General features: G+C 41.6%; 1 protein-coding gene across 1 annotated transcript in view; it reads right to left on the bottom strand.

Moving 5' to 3' along the window:
- Positions 1-11,235, bottom strand: part of DHX36 (DEAH-box helicase 36) — a 39,155-nt gene extending 27,920 nt beyond the window's left edge. The window contains exons 1-6 of the mRNA XM_032787400.2: positions 10,952-11,235; positions 9,401-9,522; positions 6,316-6,508; positions 3,490-3,528; positions 1,961-2,131; positions 705-784 (exon numbers count right to left, since the gene is read on the bottom strand). Coding sequence (XP_032643291.1) covers positions 705-784; positions 1,961-2,131; positions 3,490-3,528; positions 6,316-6,508; positions 9,401-9,522; positions 10,952-11,143 — 797 coding nt within the window. The 5' untranslated portion in view covers positions 11,144-11,235. The remainder of the gene's footprint in view (positions 1-704; positions 785-1,960; positions 2,132-3,489; positions 3,529-6,315; positions 6,509-9,400; positions 9,523-10,951) is intronic.
- Between the last annotated feature and the right edge of the window lie 3,229 nt (positions 11,236-14,464).

Below are 14,464 nucleotides of genomic sequence, written 5' to 3'. Positions count from 1 at the left end.
AGCCTGCAAACACTGATGCAACATGCTTAACCTTACATGATGTGATGTGAAGTTAAGCACATGCATAAGTGTTCACAGGATCAGGGCCTAAAGCTGTTGACATTTTTAACTTTTAACACTCCTTTCTATATGTCTGTTGTAATAAGGCTGTTTCCAGATTTGAAACTGCACAAGCTGTGATTTGCAATTTGACCATTCAAATGGTTTCCAGTGCAAGCGGGATTAGTACACAAGACATTTTTAAATCTTTGAACCATAGTTGTTTTGTTCCTTCTCTGTTTCAACCAGCATCTCTTATCTCAACTTTTAACAGTTTAAGATGTGCGTATTGATAACCTGTTTACCCTGTGCTATTGTAATTCTTCCACCATATGGAGTTCATTTGGTTTATCCCCTTTAAATTAACAGAATTTACAGATGTAAAATTGCTCCCCCAGCAAAGTAGACTATACTACAAAAATTGGCTTCTCACCAATTTAAGAAATATTAAAGTTCAACCATTGTAGTCAAGCTTTCAAGTACGTACTTATTTTTCCTCCCAACCATTTATGGGAAAATTACTCAGGAATCCCCTCTGTGTGAAAGCAGTTAAGTATGTTCCCTCTATGTTTAAAATAGTATTTCAAATTTTCCTGTTTGTCAGTTTACATTCAAGTCAGCGTACAAACACCAAAAAAAAAACAAACAACCAAACTATAAATTACCTCTGGAGACGAATCTGGTATCCTGTACTCTTGCCATTACCACACACTTCTGCCCTTTCAGCTGCAACTCTCTCTGCCACCTTAAAAATCAAACCAAATAGCATCATGTTGAAAAAAATAAATAAATAAAATAAAATAATAAAAAAGCAGCTTATCTGAATTTATAGTTCCTACTGAAGAATACCTATCTACCATGAAGAAGTTACATTTCAGTTTATAAGAACGCTAAAACTACCTTTAATACCCTCCTCTGATGGATACAGCACTCTTTTCCCACAATCCAGGAACTGGTGTAGAACCCAAAATATATTTCAAAAGACAGTGGAGCTGTTTTATATATGATGGAACTAAAAGTATTTCCCCCTTATAACTTAACAGTATGACATGCAACTCTTCCTGGGTAGTGGAACTCCTTACAACTCTGCATCTCATATTTCTACTTAATGGAAACTATGCATTTTGTACATTCTAACGGTCAAACTTCATGAGATCAACCAAGCTGAGAAATGCTCACCTCTAATTTTCTTTATCAGTAGTTTTAGACTGAATTATTTAGCAATAGTTAAGTAACATTAAAGTTCAACCATTGTTCTGTGACTATTATTATTATTCTGTGACCATCGCACAGTATTGAGAAATGAGGCTGAAAGTGTAAAAGACTAGTTTTTGAAGCTATGCCACTTCGTCCAGTAAAGAGATGGGAAAACACTTTCTGGGCAGCTCAAAAAGAGCAAGACATAAGGTATCCAAAAAACCAGAGTCCAAGTACAGACCCTTTCATGTTTTCCTTTACCCTTACCTAATATGTATAAAGTAAGAGTGCTGAGCAGGAAACTCAACTAATAAGACCCACAAAGGTCTATAGGTAAGCTCTGGGTGAACTTCCACTACCCTTGCAGATTGCACAGACCTGCCAAAGAGTTCAGCTTCAATGCTGTTTACTTCAGAAGAGCAACACTGAACTCCAATCCTGCAGACACATACTTGCTAGCCCATAGGCGTCAATACAATACTCAAAATACATTAATTATGGATGCAAGTGTTCACAGAATTGGGAATTAAAGATGATAAACTCTTTGGGGGAATGACACATCCTATATGCTTGTACAGTGTCTAACAAAATGAGGCCTGGTTCTGATTAGGAACTTTGGGCAGTAGTGCAATACAAGTAGTAAATAATTTGTCCCACAATTTCTCTGTTGCAAAAGGAAATTAACATTCAACGAAACAATTCAGTTTTTCAGCACTGCACTTACTGAGATAGCACTGATCCTCCTGGGTTGGGTACATACAATTCTGCAAGCAGATCCTCTCCCTCTCTCTATATAGTCATCCAGAATGAACTGAGTAACTTGTGTAGTCTTTCCACAACCAGTCTCACCACTGATCACAGTCACCTGATTATTATTTATCACAGTTACCAGTTCCTATTTTAAAAGGAAAAGAAAAATGTAATGTTATGTTGACAAATAGTCTTTTTAAAACTGTAGGACACCTTCTAGAATTCCCTATTCTTTTGAATTCAATTTAAAAGAACAAGCCACAGTACTTTAAAGGGACACACTTAGATACTCATTTTATTAACATTTTAGGGCCAGAGAGTCAAAGTGTGCCATGCACTTTAAATATATGACTAAGGCCATGCACAGAATTACTTGTGTGGACAGAATGAATACTATCATTTATGAAAATAGGGTTGCATAATTAACAATCCTGCACAAACACTTACGGTTTGAAACCCCTTTGAAAATATAACCAGTCCTAGATAACTGAAAATGAAAGCTTAACTTCTCACTTTTCCTGTTTGTTTGGCTTTTGCATTTCATTCAGCTCAGTCACTGAAGAGAGACTAGTCTGTTTCTCATTTGTATTCAGCAGCACTTTCCATCTCATATTTTAGCACAATGTTTCAGTGTTTGTGCTGCAATCACAGCAAGCGAATGTTTAAAACCCCACAAAAAAGTTACCGCAATCTGAAGATCAATGGAACTATTAGTTTTAGATTTTTTTTCCTTTTACAGAGACAATTACAAACCTACAAACCAAAGCTTATGGAGTACCATCACCCTGGCGTGCAATATACAAGTTATTTAAACTAAGATGAAAATAATCCCCTTTGGCTAAAATGGTCGTTAATTCACTGATTGTGCATAGGGAGCATAAGACAGCATGCAGCCACAAGAGTGTGATTTAGAGACTAAAATGGAATAAAGACAAATTTAATCAATGTTCAATCATAAGTCATACAAACATATCATGACCAGCAATAAAGACAGCCACATCTGGCAATTTAAGATATAATACAGTAAATAAAATGTTTTATTAAAATTACAAGTAACCAGGGCAATTAGTCACCTTAGTTTCAAATACCATGCAACATTTTAAAAGTTAAATCTGCAAAGTGAAGGATGAAAAAGCTATATAGTATTTTAAATATTCTTGCTGATCATGTCTGGTTTCCATGGAGACAGCTGTCTACCTGTAAAACTGTATGGTTCAACTTAAGTAGAGTGAGCTTCCCTACATTGCATGTCTGTATGCCTGAAGTCTTTTCTAGAAAGAAATTAGCTGTAATTATGAAGCCTCCCACGTTCTGACATCTTTAGAAGGTGGTAAGATTCTTTATAACATTTCCTTTAAAGATATTTCAAAACAGAGGCCTTCTGTTATAAATGTGGGTCCAAAAATCATATTTTTAGTCAGAGTTACAAACCCTGATTTTCCTATGTTTATAACAAAATAGCAGAGGTGCACTGGATTTCAAAGTAAAAATAAATATATTTACCCTTCTTATCCCATATGAAGGAAGTTTCTCTCGGAATCTCTGGGGAAAAAAACAAAGTTATATTCATTTTTAAAATACACTTATGCTTTGGAGGTAAAAAATACAATCAGTTTTGTCTATGATCAACAAAAACAACCTGAAAAAAGATAACTTACTAGTATAACAAATTGTACATGCTTAGCCCTAGGTCCTGCAAACACTTATGTGCATGCTTAACTTTGTATGTAGCCCCATTGAAGCCAGCGAGACTATTCACATACACGCATATGTAAGTAAGCATTTGCAGGATTGGGGCCTTAGAGCAGGGGTCTCAAACTCAAATGACCATGAGGGCCACATGAGGACTAGTGCCTTGGCCCAAGGGCTGCATCACTGACACTCCCTCCACATTGCCCCGGCCCCACTCCATCCCTTCCATCAGGCCCCGCTCCTGTCCCATCGCTTCTCCATCTCCTTCCCTGAGTATGCAGCTCCCCACTCCTCAGAAGGTGCTAAGCGCCACCAACAGCTGTTTGGCAGCGGGAAGCGCCTGGAGGTAGGCAGAAAGAAGATGAATACTAATATGGTAGTATAGTATTAAAATATAGTATGCTACTAAAAGTCAATTTATTAACTTCTTTAACTGTAATGTGAAAAATCAGTGCTAATTTTGAGAGTCATTTCATTTTTGGCCACTTAGCTGGCAGCGTTTTGCATCAACCAGAGAATCAATATTAGGTTTGATATCCTGAGACGAAACCAGTCTCAGTGTTGCTTTCAAATGTTCACCAGTGAGCCTTGACCTTAACACAGATTTGTTAATCTTTATGGAAGAGAAAAACTCTTCACCTACATATGTACTTCCAAACATTGCCATTATCCTTGCAGAAGCAGAGGATAACATGGGAAATCTTTCTTGTGAAAGAAACCTGTAGAATTCTGGAAGTCCAACATGTGTATACTTTTGCTTCAAAATGGTGTCATAAAATTTCACTGGCCTTTGTAAGACATTCTTTTACAAATAAGCCTTCTTTAAAAGGTTGCGATGATTTACATATCATTTAGCTTATTACAAAACTTGCTCTTACTGAATGTTTGTTAGACTTGTTAATCACCAAAAATAAACTTCTTTGCTTGGCAAATGCTGATGTAAGTTACTGAACTTTTCCCCTCTCGGATTTTTCCGGTGAATGCATATTTTTCACGGTGCATCGTGTCGTAGTGTCAACGCACGTTATGCTCCTTGGGAACAGTAATCATTTGCTGACAAATAAGACACTGAATTTTATCTTTTACCTCTGTGAAAAAAATATAAATTCTCCCATGTGTCTTGGAAAACTCTTTTCTTCCATAAGTGTTCTTTTTTCCAATGAAGTCATTTCCAAGCAGTTTTAATAAAATCTATACACTCAATAATGCACCTCACTCAAAGGACAAAAACACACAGTTAAATTTACTTCTGTTAAAGTGTCCCCCACCCTTCCACCCCCAACATACACACTGAGCTGCACCACCACTCCATCCCTGCTCCGCCTCTTCCAGGGGTGGCAGATTTGTAGAAATTTTGGTGGTGCCCAGAATCTGTCCCCCGCAAACTCTGCCCCCAGCTGCCTAAGGTTCTGGAAAGGAGTTTGGATGGAGGAGGGGGTCTGGGGTGCAGGCTCTGGGATGGAGTTTGGGTGCTGAGTGCAGGCTCCAGGCTGGGGGTGCAGAAAGAGGTGAGGAGTGCAGGCTCGGGGACAGAGTTTGGGGATAGGAGGGGGTGCAGGGGTGAGGGCTGTGGGGCTGAGGATGAGGGGGTTTGGGGCACTGGAAAGGCTCAGGACTAGGGCAGAAGGGCAGCCTGCCCTGGCCCTAGTTAAGGGGGGCATTAGGACCCTGCGGCAGCAGGTGATGCCGGAAGCTGGAGCGGAGTCAGCATGAGCTGCAGGGTCCGGGGGAGGTGCGGGGGCAGCAAGTGGGGGCCGGGAGACACTTGGGGGTTGCGCATGAGGGCAGCAGGCGGGGCTAAGGGAGAGACCCAGCCCAAAACATTGGGGAGCAGTGTGCGGGGAGCTTAGCGGCCACAGAAAATAATCTGGGGGGGAGGGGGAGTTGGACGGCAACAAGAAGTAACTGTGTGTGGTGGGGGCAGGGCACAGGGAGTTTGGTGGGCCGCAGGGAAGAGCTTCGCAGGCCGCGTGTTTGAGACTCCTGTCTTAGAGTCAGATTATGATCTTCTGGATTTGGCCAGAGAAGAATAGTTGAAATCAGCTGATATGAGTCCATTCTCTTACATAAGTCCTTGAAAGCAGATCAGCACCACCTTATGATAAACTGTGACAAAAGCAACTAATATGTCCATATCAACATTGCCTTGTTTCACGACCACTAGAGCAACCAGCATGATTTCTAGACCATAAACTGGTCTAAAGGCAGATTACTGGTTTTATAGATGAATTATCTAATTCATTCACTTAAAAATAATATCATACGCTGTCCACTACCTTGCATTTAAATTTTAGCATTTTAGGATTAAATTCACATGAAAATTATTATACAAAATACATGTTTATGTTCAGAAGTATTCACAGGATTTAATATTTTCCAAATGTTTTACTATTGTTAATTGCTATGTACAAGCGTTTATTGAAATAGTGCACAGCTGATAAATTGCATAAAGTAACATCATGACACTCTCAAAAAAAGTATTTTCACATAAGTTAACTCTAAACAGATTTTTATAACGACACTTTTCCATTAACAAGGGTATAAAAAGTAACTAATTTTTGCTTATAAAAATAAAAAACTATTATAAATAAAAACATTAGCACCAGTTGTGTCTTCTAGTTAACCATTATCTAGTACCTGCATTTCAATGTATCTAGGATCAAATTTCTTCCTTCTTAACTCTTCTCTAAATTTCTCATTCAAATCAATATCCAGCTCATTTTCTTGAAAGAGATATTCTGAATCTCGATCTAGGAATGTTTTCTCCAAAATTGGTCTCTGCTTTACAGAAGTCTTCACCAAGGTTGGTTTCTCTACAGCTACCTCTTGACTATATCAGAAACAAAGATTTGGTTATAATGCAATTTCCACATTAAAATCTTTCTAAGAGGAGATAATCCAATATATACTTGGCTACTGAAACAAGTGCAAAACAGGGCTCCCTTTGATAGATTCCTAGTCTCTCTCTCTCTGAAAAAAAACAAACAAGGCTACAAACTTAGTTGGCCTTTGTGCGGGAAGGCAATGTGTCTTAACAGTCTTGCACTTTTCACCAAAAATATACTTGAATATATCAACTCAGACATAGTTTGAAAAAGTCCATTCAGCAGAGGTAAGTACAAAAGTTCCCCTGGTGAGCATGGAGACGTTATCAATTTCTGCAAAATTTAAGATATGTGTAAATTAAATTTGTCCTAGAATATAATTTGGCAGAATTGTTTTTTACGTGTATCAATGGAAATACAGTATTACTATAATTAAAATTATATATTTTTTCCAAACAGTTTAACAAACTATTCCTCTGCAGTGTTTGAAACCCAATCACTGCCATACAAGCCATCCACAAGTGAAACTAACTAAACAAAGTTTTTTTGAGTTTCATTATTCAATCTGAGAGAAATGCAAAAAGGTATAACAGTATAGTGACAAGTAAATAGGATTTTTTAAAGCTCTCAATTTTAATAATCTTTGGTATTAAAAAGATTGCCAATTTGAGATATAGTCAATTTTTTTGAAGTTAGTTAAAATTCATTTCAGGAACTACGCTTGCCAGCACTCTGATAATTTTTATGGCTCTACAAATTATTTTTTCCAGCTTTTAAAAATATTTATCCCCATTGCTATGTGAAAGATTCATAAAACCTGTGAAAAACTAGACATAAATTGCTGTCAAATACATGAAATTTATCACAGTAGCAAGTAAAATATTCAGATAGAAGTGTTACTGCTAAGCAGATGGTGTTTATTTTGTTACAATAAAAGTATAAGACTTTTTGTTTACAACATAGGATTATTACATGGTGTTCCTTTAAGCCTGTGTCTAAAAATAGGTTTCTCCTACTTATGTAGCAGAGAATAGTGACTGTGAACCAATGTAATTGTGTCTGAGTCTGCAGACAGAACTACTGTCTTAGCCATTCTCATTGTCCCATCTCATAATTGGGAATGATTGGGAGATTAGGACAATAACTTTTTCCTTTGTGGCAGAGTGAAATTAACAAGATTCTGGTGGTTAGTTTCATTACTTACTGAGACTCCTGTGGGTAGAAACGAAATTGTCAAGAAGTGCGCCTATTTCACTTCAGCTTGGAAAACATTAACTGAGGCTGAACCTATTCACAAGGAGAACCCCTCCCCCCCCCAAAATGGAGGCCAGGGAAGAATAGAGTAGGATAGTACTCTGCATCCCAAATGCAAGAGGCAGAGTTTCAGCATCACAGCCATTCCCCCAACAGTCTTTGGGGTGGGAAAGACAGCACTCTTCCCTTCCAACAGCAAGGGGAGCTTCAACATTTATCAGATACATGCTAGCCAGAGTCTGATACTCAAGATTAATTTTGATATTTTCAGAGTATGCCAGGCCAAAGGTAGTTAGATACTTAACTAATTGATTTCAAAAGGAGTTTTGGCATAAAAACATGCTTAAAAATCTGGCTTCAGGGACTTAATTATGCACTCTTAAAAGATCCAAGCTGCAGTGTAGAGATATTCAGGAATTCTTACATCTAAACTGAGCAGGAATAAATACCACAGTGGCAAAGAAGAGTCTTCTCTACACTATAGCTTCTACAGTTGTTGCTACTGATGGTGAATTACAGCTATAAAGTTTGCTAGCATAAGACCAGAGAAAAACTGTATCAAAAAATGGAGTTCACAAGCATCCTTGGAAGTCGAGAATCCTGCCCTCTCCCTCCCAGCAGCCGGGAATGAAAAGAGGTAAATCTGTGGAACTCACTGGGTGAAGATACCCCCCCTTCTTCCACCTCCTACCCCTAATATTTCCTATTAGTATGGCTCTGATTTTTTTTTTTTTTTTAAACCAACATTTCCCCACATTTTACAAAAGCTATTATTCAGTTTTTACTGATTTTCACTTGAATTTGCAAGTACATGAAAATACTGGTTACATTAAGAAAATCCAATCCATTATACTAGGTAGAGGGATTTATATTATAGTAAATTAGTCCACGTGTAAATGTGAGGCTAAGTAAGACAGTGTGGTGGAAGATATACACAGCAACATGGGCATGCCTGTGTGTACATTCATTAAATAATCCACAACATTATATTGCTTTTACTTTCAATATTCTTATCTTTTCCATTATTTGTTGCTTCTTCCTGTCATCCTGTCCCTCCCAATACTAACCCTGATATTTATCCAGAAAACTTGAAGTTAATTTTTTGCACCAATTTTCAACCATTTAATTTTTGTAATAAACATTTATAAGTGCCCAGGTAAACAAAATAAAATAAAAAATGAAGGTTCTTGCCTATTGGCTTATGGTTAGTACGTTTAGTCTTCTATTGTGGGTAAAAATTTCAAACCCAGAACTCAAGCATAACCTAGAAAATTGTTTGAAAACAATGCTCATAGTAATTATTTCCTGTATGAATTACTATATTAAAAAAGTCAGTATTTATAACATGTTATTTATTTATTCTAACCAGGGCTGCCGGGGGCGGGGGTGCGGCAAGTGGGGCAATTTGCCCCAGGCCCTGGGCCCCCCACAAGAATATAGTGTCCTATAGTATTGAAGCTTTTTTTTTTAATGGAAGGGGCCCCCAAAATTGCTTTGCCCCAGGTTCCCTGAATCCTCTGGGCGGCCCTGATTCTAACCCACATGATAATGTCACCACTTTTAACTTTTGCAGTTTCTACTGAAATCTTTTGCCACCATTTTCTAAGAGAGAAACAGATAGCATAAGTGATTGATTTTTTTACCCTTCTTCCTCACCGGACCACCATGACACAGATTCTTGTTCTTTTTCATTTCTAGTCTGGACAGTATTCAGCAACTGTACTATCTGTTCTTCCCTGTGTTCATCCATACGCACAACGGCTCTCTAATTTGAGGAAAGAAAAACAGTTTTTCCACCAGTGTTAAGGGGATATAGTCATGTTCGACATTTAGTTGCATACTTGGTTTAACTACAAAAATGTTTTTCATTTTCCTGCAATTGTAACAGTAGTACAATTTATGGGACTACTAAATTAAACTTGTTTATGCACAATGTAGAGGTGAGTGGATCTTTCCAACATGCCATACAAGACATTTTAGCAACCACACAGATTTTGACTTATCTATAGACTTACAGTCAAAGTCATGCACAAATTATTATTTGTAAGGAAGACTTAAGCGGTGGTATTCTTTGCATTACAGATATAAGGAGAACCCCAGTTTAAGAAACTGAGATATCACATAATCGTCTCTAGAATGCTAATCTTTTTAGTCACCTTGACATTCCCAAACCCTCTACTTACAGTAAAGCCTGTTAAAAGTCACCAAGGAGACTTCTTCTGACCATTTTAGCAAGTTAAGAAAAGCTTTGATGTATTTAGGTCTTTTCAATCTTTAGCTACTAATTACAAAACCAGAATAATAAATTTTTCATTGCTTTTTAAAAAGAGTTTCTCTCTCTTCTTCTACATTCCCTGCTTCCTATTTTTTCTGTACCTGTGGAGGTATACAGATACTACAAAGACATGTTATTAGAAATAGCTGTGCTGTTGCATACAATACTTCCCATAGCAGAAAAAAACAACCCCTGAGAATCCTCAGTTTTCCCACTACAGCTCTTTATGTTGCTGCTAGAGAAGCAAAAAGTGCAAGAGCAACCTTTTCTGCAGAGAAGTTTTAAAAACAGGGATGAGTAAAGCACACAAACATGAATAGTGTTCTTCCATGCTACCTGCTTTTAACCATTTAGCTTTTCAGATACAGGGTTACTTCTTTTACGGTTTTCTGGAGTTTGCATAACTACCTGGGAGACAACAGCTGAAAAAGGGGTAAGACACAGCCTGAAACCAGTTTCAATACTCAGCAAACTCAATACAGCATATCATCTTTAAATTGGTTATGTTCTCTACAGATTATTGTAATAGGGCCGGTCGGGTGGTTTTTGGGGGGAAGGGAGGGGGGAGCAAAACCTTAAAAACTAACATGTCTACTCTGTGTGCCCAAACATACTGGGGGGAGATCACATATAAGTTGGGGGTGTGTACGTACATGGAGAGAGCGACACACCACACAAAAGCAGCTGACAATGGGCCCAGGGTCCAGCGCAGCAGAACCCGCGCTGCACCCGCTCACTGCCAGGGCAACGTCCCAGCGCCAGCGGCCCGTCAAGCGGGGAAGGACCAGGGGCAGAGGGAGAAGAGCCGGAGCCGGAGAGTAGCGGCGGCTAAGCCCTGGGCCCAGGGGGAGGAAAGGAGCGAGCAGGACTTGGGGGCGGGGCCGGACGAGAGGCGCCAGACGCGCGCCGCGGCCGTTACCTGCTGCCTGTCGGGCTCTTTGCTTTTCTGGCTCTGCTTCCGCGCGTACCACAGCCCGATGTCGCGGCCCTTGAGGTGACTGGGATGCCGCCCCCGGCCCCCTCGGCCTTCGTGTGCCCCCGCGGAGGAGGAGGAAGGCCGGGGGCCCCCTCCTCCGCCGCGGCTCCAGCCCCTGCGGTGCTCGAAGCTCATCTTCCTCCGCTCGCGTCGCCGCACGGCGGGTGTTCAGGCAGCGGAGCCCCCGCCCGGAGCCGGCAGCAGTGCCTAGCGGAACCGGAAGTCGACCGGCTCTTTCCCCTTCCTCATTTCCGTTCCGCCTCCTAGGGCGCCGGCGCTGCGCTATGACGGAGGCCGGGAGGGCGGTGCGCCCTGCTCGTTCAAGCTTGGCGGGGGTCGCTGTGACGGATGCGTTCGCGAGTTCTGGGGCGACCGGGTCCTCAGCTGTGGCAGTGGTGCGAGTAGCAGCCTTGTACCCCGGCTGCGCGCATGGCGGGGCTTTACTAGATCACACTGCCCCCCCTTCCCTCCGGGCTGTCTCTCTGTGAGCTCGGAGGCCCCTTTCCTAGGCGGCGTTGGTCTCTGTACAGCGCTAGGAAAGCTGCAGGACGCAACTCTGACTCAGAACTTTTCTCCGTTTGAGGAAAAAAAACGTAGAATCCATGTGTACTCACTCTGTTAACTCTGAAACCTACAGACAACATCAGTGTCCAACCTTGCCCGCCAGAAATGTGGGAACTGTGTAAAATGAAGGGGCTGCTACACTCATTTTACTAGTCATGTCACACTTAAATAAAAGCTCCATGTAAAAACATATCTGTAGATGTAACCCACACACCTCCTGGGTGTGGTGTTCTGTCCCCTCTAATGTCACCAAGACCACTGAGAGATTAATGAGTCTGTTACAACCCTAGCTAACAGGTATGTGGCTTTTGACTCATGCATTAAGCTTCACAGGTCCCAGGGTTGACCCCACCCACCACCAACCAAGATCTGTTGATGTTACATAGACACTGAAAAAATTTCACTACAGTCCTGCAGCACCCAGGCACCTTGCTACAGAGTACAAACCATGTGCTGCACTACCAAGTAAGTGCCTTGAGTTAAGGAGCCACCTCAGTAGTTCTCAAACTTTTGTACTGGTGACCACCCTTTTCACATAGCATACATCTGAGTGTGACCCCGTCCCCCAATAAATTAAAAACACTTAAATATATTTAACACCATTATAAATGCTGGAGACAAAGCAGGGTTGGGGTGGAGGCTGACACAATCCCCCAGGTAATAACCTCACAACACCTTGAGGGGTCCCAACCCCTAGTTTGAGACCCCTGCACTAACTCCAGGAGCACAGCAGACAGGTGGGGACTATGTACTGGAAGCTAGATCAAGTATTGCCTCTGTTCTTGGGCATTGTCCGCTAAGTCAAAGTTATCACATTACACAATTGTGATGTATATGTTGCATCATCATTTGCATCATCCCCAGATAGGTTTCAGGGTTGTTTTAATGTCCTGAAAACGTAGAACAGCCCTAATAGATTTAGTACAGTGGCTTGAGAGATTTATCTGGGCAGAAAACAATATACCTCTATTCTAGTTCATTGAGTTATCATAATTGATCCTCTATTGCACTGGGAGCCACCATACACTATTTAGCAATTGTTCGTAGGGAGAATAAGCATCCTAATCCCTAAAGCAGAAGGAAATTGAGAGAATGCTTTAATTAGGCAAGGAGAAAATTGTCAGGGAAAACAGCAAAAGCAGATATTCTGGCTGGTTAGCCTCACTGTTAAATGATCTAGGCTGATGGAAGCAGAATGGTTATCTGAGGGATTTATTCAGACAGTTATTTAAACAACTTAGCCAACTTGGCTGAAATCCAGGCTTACAGCTCTGAATGATGTATTTGCCTTTTACTTTTCATATGAATTTCTGGCAGTCTGCGTTTTAGAAATGTTCTGTTCTAACAGCTGAAGTCAATTTAAAGATTTCCAAACATTTAAAAACACCCACCCATTCCTGACAAGTGGTTTCTGTTCATTGTAGGTGACACACTTCCTTCTAAGAGCATACACAACCAGTGTCCCAGAATAGTCCTAAAGGGTGCCGTGCTGTCAGAGGTGCCAACTTTCATGAAAGACAATCCATGTTCCATGGTCAGAAAAGATTCAGTATTATTTTTCACAAGAGTATGAGTATTAACCCCAGTGTCATCTCTAAATAGAATGTAACTACTCACATTGGTATCAACTTAAAAATGTGCCCTGTAGTTTCAACTGAAGATTTTATTTATGCTTCCCTTCTTGAGGCTGTAGCTATTATGACTAGGGAGAAGTAGCAGTATCCAATGTGATTCTCTGATTTATTGTTAAATTATAAGTCTTATAAAAACACCCACAGCTCCGGATGAGTGTTTCCATTATTGGGATTTTTATATTCTATCTACATTTAAACTAGTACTAGTTCTGGATGTTCTGCGTTGATTGCTGCCTTATGTAGTAAATTTTGTCCAAGCTCTTTGAAGGGTTAAATTCATCCTTTTAGGTTATTAGTCTTTCACTGTTAACTAATGCTCCTTTCGTTGCCTTGAGTAACATTGTGATGCTATAAATGGCTCTTGACTCTCATTTCTCTGCAGCAGGGGTCTCAAATTCAATTTACCTTAGGGCCAGTGCCAGTCCTCAAATCCTCCCAGCCGGCCAATAATGTCACTCATGCTGCCCAGAAACTGCCCCCCAAACTCTGCCCCCCCAAACTCTGCCCCCTACCTGCCTAAGGCTCTGGGAAGGAGTTTGGTTGGGGAAGGAGGTCTGGGGTAGGAGATGGGGGTGCAGGCTCTGGAAGGGAGTTTGAGTGCAGAAGGGGTGAGAGGTTGGGCTCTGGGAGGAAGTTTGGGTTGGGGAGAGGGTCTGGGGTGCAGGCTCTGGGATGGAGTTTGGGTGCGGGTTGCAGGCTCTGGGCTGGGGCACAGGAGGAGGGGGGAGGGTTGCAGGCTCTGGGAGGGAGGAGCGGGAGGGGTGCAGGCTCTGGGTGGGAGTTTGGGGGTGAGAGGGAGTATGTGGGGAGGGGGTGCAGGTTCAGAGAGGGGAGTGTGGTGTTTACCTGGGGTTCCAAGGCAGGATGGGCTAGGGGGCCTCTGCGAGCTGCTGCCCCCAGGCAGCACCCCTGCAGCTTCCTATTGGCCACAGGGGCGCTCGGGCGGAGGCATAGTCCCACCCCACCCTGGGGCCACAGGGAAGGGCCACTAGCCACATAGAGCGAGTGTGCATGAAGCTGCTCAGCTCTGCTGTGCTGCCGGTGGTGTGTGGGGCCCCAGGCCATTTTAAATCACCCATGGGATGTGGCGGGTGGAGCGCCTGGGGGCAGCAGGTGGGGCTGAGGGAGAGACCCGGCCCCAAAATTGCTGGAACCTCATGGGCCCCACATTGGGGAGGTTCTTGGGCTGCAGATGGCCCGTGGGCTGGGACTTTGAGACCCCTGCTCTACAGCATTCTTTGCCTTATCAGCTTTGTTG

The sequence above is a fragment of the Chelonoidis abingdonii genome, chromosome 8 (assembly GCF_003597395.2).
Source record: "Chelonoidis abingdonii isolate Lonesome George chromosome 8, CheloAbing_2.0, whole genome shotgun sequence".
Taxonomy (NCBI): Eukaryota; Metazoa; Chordata; order Testudines; family Testudinidae; genus Chelonoidis; species Chelonoidis abingdonii.
This window is presented reverse-complemented; position numbering and strand designations above follow the sequence as displayed.